Source organism: Siphateles boraxobius, unplaced genomic scaffold (genome assembly GCF_051911475.1).
Source record: "Siphateles boraxobius isolate OS27281-9 unplaced genomic scaffold, OSU_SipBor_1 33, whole genome shotgun sequence".
Classification (NCBI taxonomy): Eukaryota; Metazoa; Chordata; class Actinopteri; order Cypriniformes; family Leuciscidae; genus Siphateles; species Siphateles boraxobius.
Genome location: NW_027508953.1, coordinates 3,237,349 through 3,249,079, shown reverse-complemented (window position 1 = coordinate 3,249,079; position 11,731 = coordinate 3,237,349). Strand labels below are relative to the sequence as shown.

Below are 11,731 nucleotides of genomic sequence, written 5' to 3'. Positions count from 1 at the left end.
GGCACGAATTTTCTTCTTTTTTCGTGTCACTCAGCACGACTTTCAATCTAATGTATTTCAATGGGGCGTATGCACCACGTCTTTCTTTCGAGAGCACACTATTGTTTTATCCTCAAATGTTAGGCTATTCCTTTTGCAAACTTTAAGGGCTACATTACTCAACATTTAATCAGGAGATTTTAATCCTTGTTGTATTGCTTTATATTCGGTTGGCTACTCAACACGAATTGATTCGTGTCCTTCAGCACGAATTTCCTTCTTTTTTTCGTGCCACACAACACGAATTTCAATCTAATGTATTTCAAAGCCGTCTTTAATTTTGGGCTACTAATCAAATGTTGATTAAAATTACATAATTACAGGACTGCATATTCTATATGCTTAAAACATGCCTTATTTTATTGTGGGATATTTTATAATTGTCGATGGTATTTCAATTTGCAATGGCTTATAGTGAGCCTACTTTGCTTTTTTTTTTTGCGCCAAAAAAATTAAAAAACAGAATAGCCTACTTTTATAGAACTTTCATCTCAATACTGATTATGAAGTTGTAATAAATTAATTATATAGCCTACTGCAGAAATGTTTATTGCTTTATATGGACATATCCTTTGGCAAAGAGATGGATGCATTCTGGGAAGTGATATGTGTTTAAATGTAATGGCTACATACTCGTGTTCCTTCACTTGGACATTTACGCTGACCCCTTTAAAATTTTGAGCACGGATATAAAATATTAAGACTGTACTTTTTAATTATTTCGACATTTTGGCGCAATTTTGTGCAATACGTCACTGTGTGCGACCATCGCAGAAACCATTGCCCAGCGCGATTCCACCACGGTAAGTCGCTTACAATAGTCTAATAAGCAAAATGAATTCATGAGCATTTACACGTCCAAAATTAATAAAATTACGTGTTTATAAAAAAACATTTTCTAGGCCTAGATATAGGTTCTAGATGTGTGTATATATATATATATATATATATATATATATATATATATATATATATATATAATGAGTATTTACATAAAAAAAACATGTGATATATATAAGTATATATATATATGCATATACACACACACACATATATATATATACATCACATGCTTTTTTTCACTGTAATGTGTCAGTAATAACAATATTATCACTTGGTCTAACGTTATACTGCACATATGAACACACACTGAACCCTAGACACATGTTATGCGCCATTAAAAAAGTAGCACAGGAAATAGGAACAACGTGAATCTGTATTTATTTATCCTAAGCATTTATTAGAAAATGGGAATCACTCACTATATTAGGGTACACTTTTTAAATCTTATATCAACATAACACTACATAATTAACATTTTCTGTTGTTCTCCCTGCAGATCCTGTCAAACATATCACCTGTCGAACCTATCCGAACCTGATTTTCAAAACCCAAAGGCACTTTTAAGAGCCAACCTCTATCTCTTCATTATTTTCTATATCTTACATCCTCTCTGTTCTCTCACTATCTATATTTCTGTCCATCTCTTCAATCTTTATCTATCTCACAGTCTTTATCTATTGCTCTTTCTTTCCTCCCTGTCTGTCTTTGTCTACTTGTCTGTCTCACCCATCTTTGTCAGTCTGTCTGTCTGTATCTGACTGTCTGTCTGTCTGTATCTGACTGTCTGTCTGTCTGTATCTGACTGTCTGTCTGTATCTGACTGCATTGCAATGGCCACCAAGCATAAACTTGATTCAAAGGATCCACACTACCAAGAGGGGAGACGCATGGCTCTGGAGCTGAAACATGAACACATTCTAGCTGAAGCCAAGGTTAGAGTTTTTGTACACCTCAATCATTTTATAACAAACATAACAAATTAAAGTAAAACGTGATGAGGAATATGTAAGAATGATGAGTGCAGAAGATTTAATACAGGTATATTGCATGATGCATCCTGCCATGCTCTGTGACATGTGTTAATAAGGGAATATAATAATACTAATAATAATAGTATATGCAGTTCCATCCCTCTGAGTTACAGAGACTTGAGAATCTATTCCAAGGCTCATTTAAGCTGTTCAACACCTTACTAACACCCTATGTTGTGTTTTCCTTTCACAAGTTACCTGCCTTTTGGTTACCGTACTTTTATCAACATCAGTCTTACAAGAAATATTAACTCCAATACACAGAGAGCAGCTGATGAGAGGAAACGTGTACGAGACCCTCCACACACCTCTAAAAGGGACTCTGTAGGACGTGGTAAGCCGAGGGGGAGGCGAGGAGGGCGACGCCAAGCCTCCGCTACAGGTTATATCTGAATTATTTGACATTTGTAGGAATTTACTATGACAATGTTGGACCAACTCAAAATAGAACAATGTAATTGTTTATTGAGAGTTTAAAATATTCAAATATCTAAAAAGACATTAAAAAGTAGATAAACCTTTCAGTGACACTATTGTAGAAGACACTACCAAGTACTTAACAAAAATATGTCTGATTTCATAAATTGTTTAGTATATAGTTTGAAAAGAAGAACAAGAATAGAGTGTGATAGCCTAACTTGTTCTTATTCTTCTATGTTTTGTTTTACAGCCACATACCCCACGGTTGAGTGCTCCCTGTCATCCAGTGTGGAGGTTCCACTTACTGCAACCTCAACAAGACTACATCCTCAAGAGGAATTTGGTAATTCACAGTGATGAATTTATGAATGTACAGTATAAAAAAAGTGTTCATTCTGATACTGATCAGTTGACTTTTAATTGTTCCTTATCTATAGTGAATGATCCCTTACAGCTTTATTTTTGGATTTTCTTTACAGAAAAAAATATGGAGAGGCTCTCTGATATTTTGGCGTCATGTCCTTCTGCTGCTCAGCCTCAAAGTAGCTCTGCATCATCATGGTCTTTTCGGCAGCAGAAAGCCTCAGAGCGCTGGAAAGAAGCAAGGCCATACCACCTAAAATGCCTTATTTCAAAAGAGGCTGTTGGTCATCCCCTGTGTTGCCTTTGCAACGAGCCTGCTGTTATTAGGTTGGTTTTCATTAATACCAAACTTAAATTACCCAGGGTAGGTTTGCTGAGTGCCCTGCTTTATAGGCTAAGATACATGTCTTTTGGGATGGGAGAAGACTTAGATACCCAGATGAAAAACACATTAATGAGAAAAGTAAATCTAGGACCTTCTTGCTGTGAGGTGACAGTGCTAAACACTGAGCCACTATGCAATCCTTTACAATTAAATCAAACCTGGAATAGCTTAAATAGAGTATACAGTACTTTATATGAGTTATTCACCTGAAATAATGTATTATATTATAATATTGTTTTCTTTTCTCCCTAGGTGCAGAGAGTGTCTTCCTGAGGAGTGGTTCTGTGGGGACTGTGATGTATTGCATCACAAAAAACAGCCACTCCACAACAGGGAATGCGTGATTCGTGGTTTTTTTGAAGCCATTCCTCCAACCACATGCATCATTAAAGGGGAAGATGGATATTGCACCCATGAGCAAGGTACGTTCTCAAGAAAGCTTTAATTTTGCTGTTCAATGTATGTCTGCAGACAGTTACAGATCATCTAAATTATTTGTTTTCCTTATTTTTGCCAGCTTGCATTTTGCCAACTGTGAAGGTGCCAGACTGCTCCTGTGGAGGCACAAATTTCACTGTGTTACCAGGCAAACCAGTGATTTTAATTACCATCAATGGTATAAAAAATATATATATATATAATTTGATGTTTTTCACACTAGTGTGCTGTGGCATTGTGCTTACAATTGCAGAAGTGTCAGAACATATGGAATAGCACATGGTATTGTTATTAACTGAAACAAAGACAGATGTTTTTTTGTTTTGTTTTTGTCCTCCACAAATAAAAAAATTAGCATCTTTCCAGCATGATGTCCAATCAACACAGCAGTGTGGAATTTAGTGAATTAGAAAATATAAATGTGGGATTATAGGAACTTGTGCAATGTCTCTGTCATGTATTTGTCTCGTGTTTTGTGTGCAAACACATGGCCAGTTGTTTTGGGCTATGTGTTTGCATTGTCTTGTGTTTTACCTCGTTTCCTTGTTAATGTTGTATCAGTGTCACCTGTGATTGTGATCATGTGTCCTTACCACGCCCCTTGTTCCCTCATTAGTATTGATGTTCATCGGTGTCACCTGTGTCTTTGTGATTATGTGTTCTATGTAAGCTCCCGATTTTTGTTCCTCAGTGCTGTTTTGTCTTGTTAATATTCGATCCTGTGAGTATTGTGATCTGTTTGTGAAGGTTCCAGGTCTGTTTTATTGTCAAGTCTAGTTATTGTTTCAGTTACTGTTTGTTTGCCCCATCGTGGGCTTTTGTTTTCTGGTTGTAAATAAACCGTGTTTTATAAAGTTACTGTCTGCGCTTGGGTTCTATTTAACGTAACGTGACAGTCTCTCAACCATTCACAATGTGCATAATGAACTAAGTGTTGTAAAGTTAAGTATGTGGTAAGTGTGTATTTTATATATATTTATATTAATTTGTTTTTTTGTTCCAAGGGCGTTTTGACTTGCATCAGCCACTGTATGAATGTCAAACATGCCAGCAGCAGTGGACCCCTGACTTTAAAGACCTCCTAAGAAGTGGATATTGGCCAGCCTCCGTCACCAATTCCACACTTTATACACTGGACCTCCTGAGCTCCCTTCAGGAACTCAAGATCATATCTCCGGGATTCTCCAGACAAGCCTTTGCAAAGCTGCTGGAACATCGCACTAAGTGTGGAGGAAGAGTAAGTGTAAATGTAATTACCATTTTATAAAAAAAAATTAATAAGCAGACAATATCAAAATACTATTTCATTCTATATATTTTCCAGTCTGGACCTATCAACGGTGATGCACTGCAGCGCAGCTTCTTAGAGCTTTCATATGCATCATATGAGGAAGACCAGCTCTGCTGTAGTGCTCCTTTCACCTGCCCAGCCTGCACGCCGGAAATGTTGGCTGTTTCAGCAGATGGAAATAGAAAGCTATATCGCTTTCGCCGAAACGGAAGGTGATCTTTCTTCTAGTCTTTTTATTGATTTATTTTCTTACTTCATATATTTCATGAATGGATTTTCTATTTTTCTTTCTTCCTCAGCTCTGATGATCCTGGCTTTTTTGAGGGGCTCTTTGTGGCTGAAGACAGTACGGTGTCTAGTTTTGTCGACACCATACAGAAAGCAGTGAAAAATGCAAGTTGACAAAATAGTTGTTACAATAATAAACGTAACCCCCACTTCAATTACTCCTGCCTACCAATTACAAAATCAAATTAAGAAAATAAATGCCATATATTGATTGACAATATTGCTTTTATTTGATTTGTCATGTTTGTTTTGTGTGTCATAGACACAGGGAAGAGGCACATGTGGGGACTCCCAGTGGACAGCAGCGAGGGAGACTTCAAGGAGGGCTTCAAAATTGGATGAAGAGGGGATGGAGGTTGCTGTGTGCCGCCATGGGTTCCTTCTGAAAGCCCTTAATATGTACAGGGGGGAGATATTTGCCTACCCTCTGTACCTTCAGAAGGAGCTCATGCCAGCCAAGGCACAATTCTTCGCAATGGACGTGGCATGCAAATACTGGCCATACCTGGAGAAAGTTGCTAGTGTCCTTCCTGCTCTTCAGGAACTGACCACTATGAAACCCTTTCTCAGTGTAATGCATGCTCGAGCCCATGCTACTAAGTGTGAGGTGTGTATAATATTTTGGCATCATATGTACATTTGTAATATTTACAAGCACATTAATAATATGAAATAAGTTAAGCTACACTATATTATCTTGTCTTTTTGCATAACCATTTCTTGCATGGAATGTAATGCCCTTTGATGCAAATTGTGGTTTGTGATATTGGGCTATATAAATAAAATTAAATTGAATGTCTTCCACCCTTTACTAAAAGATTAATTGGAGTGGCAGGAACCAGGAAGGAGCAGGGACAACCGCTGGTGAGGAGGTGGAGCAAGTGAACAGCTACCTCTCACGTTGTGCCCTGACAACCAAATACATGTCCAAAGCAGGTGATCGGAGTTTGCAATATTCATGTATACTTTTTTTTTAGATTGATCATCATAACCTCATTATTTGCTTTCAACAGCACGGGTGGACATGCTTACATTGCATGCAATGGGGTGGAACGAGAAAAAAAATCTCTCTTTACATCAGGCACTTTCCACAAGATATGTGAAGGTAAGTCTCATATTAATTGTTGTGTGTCCTTTTGTGTTTACTTGGCCTGTTGTTAATCATACAAAGTTTTAATCCTGATTATTGTGTAACACTGTTCATCAGACTTGTCAGAGACTCCAGGATGAGACTGCAAGGCTAGCTGACCTAAAAACGGAGCTAGATTGCACAGATGAAGTGGTGTCACAGTGGCTATCTGATGTAAAGGAATGGGCAACTGGTGGTAAGCATGACCAGATAAAAGAAACAACCATCCCTTTCTACAATCTAAAGTTTGATATTAAAGAGCAGCAAAAAATAGTAGGTGGATCATCATCTAATGTGATGCCACATTTATGTCAGGTTTATTACTATATTCCAGTTCCCTGCAGGAAGTGCACATACAAAGTTTAAATAAGTTGGATTAAAAGGTTTTACATAAAATTCAAACAGAGAAACGGTTCTGTGTTTTAACAGTAAATTTGCTTTCACTATTTCTTCTACAGAGACACCTGATACATCTCGTGCCAGTCAATGCACAACACTCAGAGGAATGCAGCAATCAATTGAGGGGCTCTACCTTAGTGTGAGGCACCGGAAGCGAACCCTCTACCGTCAGAATGGTATAACTATATAATATAATAGGTTGATAAATTCAGGCTACTGTATGCATCCTACTCCACCAACATGGAATTAGCAAATAATGTAGTAGCACAGTTCAGCTCAATCATTGAATTCTGTTCTTTAAATGACCAGTCTGTAGGATTTAGTGGTATCTATCGGTGAGGTTTGACGATTGCATCCACCTCCCCTCACCTCTATCTTTCCAAGCTACGGTAGCCGACGAGAAAATGTGCGGTACTATCTAAACCCAGTGTTTGTTTGTCCGTTGTGGGCTACTGTAGGAACGTGGAGGTGCAACATAGCGGCCTCTGTGGAAGGGGAACGTATTTAGATACAAAACTGCCCATTCTAAATTAATTAATGCACTATTATTTTCAGGCAATCATGAAAAGTGTGTTAGTTACTCCTGCAAATAGATTCCCCCCAAAATGTTAGACGCTGAACAATTTGTTTCCCATGTCAGTCTACATTATAATTTTCACATACTTCAATAACTGGAGCTTTGCTTTTCAATTTTTTGGTGCTATCATTTTTTTCTTGTTGAAGAGTTCTGTCAAAAACCTCTGCCCCTGTACTTGTCTTTCTAGACAGCAGCAAGTTTCGCCATCGCCTTCGAAGGAAGCTGGCAGAAGACAAAAAACTCCTTCTTCAGGAGATACAGAAATACAATGATCTTGTACTAGAATCGGCAACAACCATTGACGTAGCTGTGGTGGAGCATTCCCTAACTGGAGAGAGTACTGCGTCTCAAATATGGCCGTGGGAGGTTCATGGCAGTGGTATGTTTGTTTTTAGATGCTTCACAGGAATTTATTTACAGTTCTGCTTTATAGAGTATACTGAACTAAGGCATGCATGTTACATATTGAGTGTTGTAATATTAATCTAGTTTAATGGTGTATTTTCAGTTTTCTTATGTATCAATTTGATAAAGTCAATGTTTGTAGTGATTATGCAAGATTGTCTCATGTATACATATAACTGTTATTGATTCTTAGCAAACATTTCAATCAAGAAACGAGTGCACGACCAAGTGATGTTAACAAGGCGACTGCATGAGGAAACAAGAGTTTTGGTGTTGGAGATGGCACAACACTGCACATGGTTGCAGAGCCTGGCAATGGTTCTCAAGAACAAGTTGGCTGAGGAGGGTAAGTTTAATTAAAACCCTGTCCATCTAATGTCTTTAAAAAAAACACAAAAAAACACATCAGTCACAGAACTTGGATGGAGTAGAACGGTTATGGCTCTCTTTGCCGTGGTCCTTTGGGATATACATAAAATGGGGATTAAAGTTGTTACTGTAGCTATGGTAACAAGTCAGTAAGGCTATAAAGATTCACATTTGCTTGAAAGATGTGCAGATTTGTTGTACTATGTCTGTTACTGGAAAGCGGAAATGAACAAAAGAATTTGAACATTGGAATTTGTGTCCTGATGTGCTACATGGGGTTAGCATAACATCAAGATTAATCTTATTATCTCCTCCAGTCAACATAGAAAACCTTGCTGGTCAGCAAGTAACACAATGTGTTACTTCAGCACAACTGTAGTGAAGAAAACTGTTAACTTAAAACAGCTATCAGACAAGTATACTGTATGCTACTTTGGGCCTCCCTCCATAAAGTCACCTCAGTGAGCCGTCATGTTGCCTTAAGTTGTTTTATACAGAAGCTAGCCTGGTCCCATGTCAGCGATACACATAAAAATGCCAATCATTCTGCTATGTAGATTTGAATTGGTACATCTTTTTACTCCATTTAAGTTATTTGGCCTTATGAAACCATCTTAAAGGTTGTATCAGTGATTTCAGGCCCAAACATAAATGATCACATTCATCTAATCTTTCCTAACGATCCGCTAGCTGCCCGCCCCATAAGCAAGCCGTCAAAAAAAAAACGCGTCTCTGTAGGCAGCCTAGGCTCTGAGATCTGCACACAAAAACGATTGCGCTTACCACCACTCAAAACCAAAGTAAATAGTGTTCCAATCACGGCGGGTGTTGTGAGGTTTTGCGCTCGTGCACGGCTGCCTATGACGGCTGCACGCAAAACCTCACCACACCCGCCCCTGTTGGTGATTGGTTGGAACACCATTTATTTTGGTTTTGAGTGGTGGTGTTTGTGTGCAGATCTCAGAGCCTAGGCTGCCTACAGAGACACGTTTTTTTTGACGGCTTGCTTATGGGGCGGGCAGCTAGCGGATTGTTAGGAAAGATTCGATGAATGTGATCATTTATGTTTGGGCCTGAAATCGCTGATACAACCTTTTAATATAGTTTGTCTTTAATGTAATCTCGTTTGTATTTTGAGACGTAGACCAGGGAAATGAGGGACTTTGCTGTCTCTTAAGAAGACTGTCAGAGGTGTCAGAAAGGTTCCAAGTCGTCCTCCAACAGTACAAGACTGCCTTAGGTCCTGAGGCCTCTGTCCTTCTACATGTTGAAGAGGAAGATCAAAGTGGCCTCAGTAGTCCAGACACCAGTGAGGATGAAGAGGAAAACACAATTTAGGTTATTTATTATGTTTGTTTGTTTTTTGGAATAACCCCCTGTTACTGTTATTCTTAATTTATTTGTGTATTTTATTAATGCTTTACACACCTTACTTATTCTAAAACAGCTGAAATTCACCCTCTTATCTAGGGATGGGAATCGAGAACCGGTTCTTCAGAACCGGTGCCTAGTGAATCGATTCCTTGGAACCGTTAGCATGCCTGCTTAACGATTCCGCTTATCGGTTCCGCTCGTTGCAAATGTGTCATGACGTCACACACGCGCTGCGTTGTTTTGGTTCAGAACGCAGAAAACATGGCATCGAGGCAGAAGCGCTCTAAAGTTTGGTTATATTTCATGCGAAAAGACGACAATATGGCGCCGTCTAGGGCTTAAATCAAACTTCATTCACGCACACATTTATGAAACACTTGCATACACTACGTAGTCAAACATACACTGCTGAATGCGCAAACAAATACATATGAAATGCACAACGACACACCTAAAGTCGCACACGCACATACTGTACAAGCAAACTCTACACACACGAGATGTGCGGAACTCCAGGCACATACTCGTATGAGACGCGCGCGCACACACACACTCTCCACGCACATACTCGTATGAGACGCGCGCACACACACAAACTCTCCACGCACATACTCATATGAGACGCGCGCGCACACAAACTCTCCACGCGCATACTCGTATGAGACGCGAGCACACACAAACTCTCCACGCACATACTCATATGAGGCGCGCGCGCACACACAAACTCTCCACGCACATACTCATATGAGACGCGAGCACACACAAACTCGCGCACATGAAAGGATGACGGCGCCTCATAACAATACGGTCACTTGCAACACGTGTAAAATTTCCATTTCGTCAAAAGGGGGAACTACATCCAATAGGCTATGCAGAAACATTTGGCCACACAGCAACAGTGTAACATACACTGATGATGAATGAGCGCTGCTTTTAAATGAACACTTTTTTTAAACAAAAATTGGCAGAATTTCATTTTCTTAATGGCATAAACAGACTTTAGTCCCATGAAACTTAAACTGGAATGTCTCTGTTTCTGTCACTGCGACTTCCCGAACAGGCGAACACGCACACGCACGCACACATCACTTTTGAAGTAAAATTGAAAATTGATGATGCAGTGCATCGTAATGCATCGAGATATCGAATTGAACTGAATCGATGACATGATAATCGTAATGAACCGAACCGTGAGACCAGTGTAGGTTCACACCCTAATACTCTGTGCTTTGTCTTCTGATCAGATATTAAAGCGAGTTAATACAAACAAACAATTTGTACTTATTCCCTCACCCAATGAGAATCGATAAGGAATCGAATCGATAAGCAATATCGATAATGGAATCGGAATCGTTAAATTCTTATCAATTCCCATCCCTACTCTTATCCTAATTCTTGCTTTTTTGTTTTTCTGTGTTTCCCCAGATGGAAGCTGCACGAAGGACTATGTTGAAGGAAATGGACTTGCCCTATATCCGTGTATTATTATTATGCTGATTGATTAACCACATCAAAATCTTTTTGGAAATTCAAACTGTGTCTTTTAGATTTTCCAAGTAATTTAGTAAGCACATTGCACAGTTCGTTGAAAATGCACAAACCTCTCAGTATAAGTGCACTAATCTTGTTAAATGTTAACTTTGCATGTATGATATTACCAGATGTAATTACTGGGCTCATATGATATTAGGGTAGTGTATACTCTTTTAAGAGAGACTCCCCTTAATTGTGGTGACCCTGTAACCTTTCCTTTTGCACCAAGGTTAGGCCAAACTTTTGACTTGCATACAACAAATGTTATGAACCGATTTCTGTAATTTGCTGAGCAATGAATCATGTTATGTTGACCTTATGACATTCCCTGTAGCAAAATCATTAGACCAGAATGTAAAATTGAATAGTCTAATTGGGCAGATTGCCATGAAATCTTGTAAGCACATGATGACCTCATGACAATTCCTCTATCATCACATTTAGGACTTAATGTGAAAACTCATTCTTGATTGCATATCTCAATATTCACTTATTCTGCGGTGCAGCAGCAGTGTCTGTGTCAGTCTATGTCATTTTGTTTTTCCCCAGAGGAGGCTGCCTATGGATCACTACTTGATTGAGTGTATATACCTGTTGTGTAACTTTGTTACTGCAAAGATGCATTATAGTATGTAACAGAAAAATACACCGTTTTTTATTTTATGATTATACTTTATATTGTATATTATTACAGATGACTTAATTCTTTGTTCTGCTGGAGGTTTTTGCAAGTGAATTTAACCTCAGTCCAATGTTTTTAAATGCAGCCTTATGGCTTTGACAAATATGCATTTGGTGTATTTTCACTGGTATTGTTGAGAAAGACGAGAAATAAAGTATTTCCAAA

At 38.6% G+C, this 11,731-nt stretch overlaps 1 protein-coding gene and 1 long non-coding RNA gene across 3 annotated transcripts; both read left to right on the top strand.

Moving 5' to 3' along the window:
• Positions 1–3,341: 3,341 nt before the first annotated feature.
• LOC143701907 (uncharacterized) lies at positions 3,342–4,690 on the top strand. Its single transcript, XR_013190195.1, has 3 exons — positions 3,342–3,503; positions 3,599–3,697; positions 4,524–4,690. It is a non-coding gene; the product is annotated as an uncharacterized LOC143701907 (long non-coding RNA).
• Positions 4,691–4,906: 216 nt separating this feature from the next.
• LOC143701906 (uncharacterized) lies at positions 4,907–11,731 on the top strand. 2 transcript variants are annotated; one of them, XM_077195598.1, is made up of 11 exons: positions 4,907–5,022; positions 5,110–5,203; positions 5,361–5,705; positions 5,917–6,034; positions 6,112–6,203; positions 6,306–6,423; positions 6,686–6,802; positions 7,391–7,582; positions 7,802–7,954; positions 9,122–9,315; positions 10,777–11,731. In XM_077195598.1, exons 1-10 carry the CDS (start codon positions 4,964–4,966, stop codon positions 9,313–9,315), a joined length of 1,482 nt encoding a protein of 493 aa, XP_077051713.1. In that variant the 5' UTR covers positions 4,907–4,963; the 3' UTR covers positions 10,777–11,731. The 2 variants fall into 2 exon arrangements, with proteins under 2 accessions (XP_077051713.1, XP_077051714.1); XM_077195599.1 differs by lacking the exon at positions 4,907–5,022 and having other exon boundaries at positions 5,100–5,237.

Excerpts from the sequence above, each read along its gene's own strand:
- LOC143701906 (XM_077195598.1), top strand. The coding sequence starts at position 4,964 with ATGTTGGCTGTTTCAGCAGATGGAAATAGAAAGCTATATCGCTTTCGC. Across the intron at positions 5,023-5,109 it reads CGCTTTCGCCGAAACGGAAG|CTCTGATGATCCTGGCTTTT; the intron begins GTGATCTTTCTT and ends TTTCTTCCTCAG. Across the intron at positions 6,803-7,390 it reads AACCCTCTACCGTCAGAATG|ACAGCAGCAAGTTTCGCCAT; the intron begins GTATAACTATAT and ends TTGTCTTTCTAG.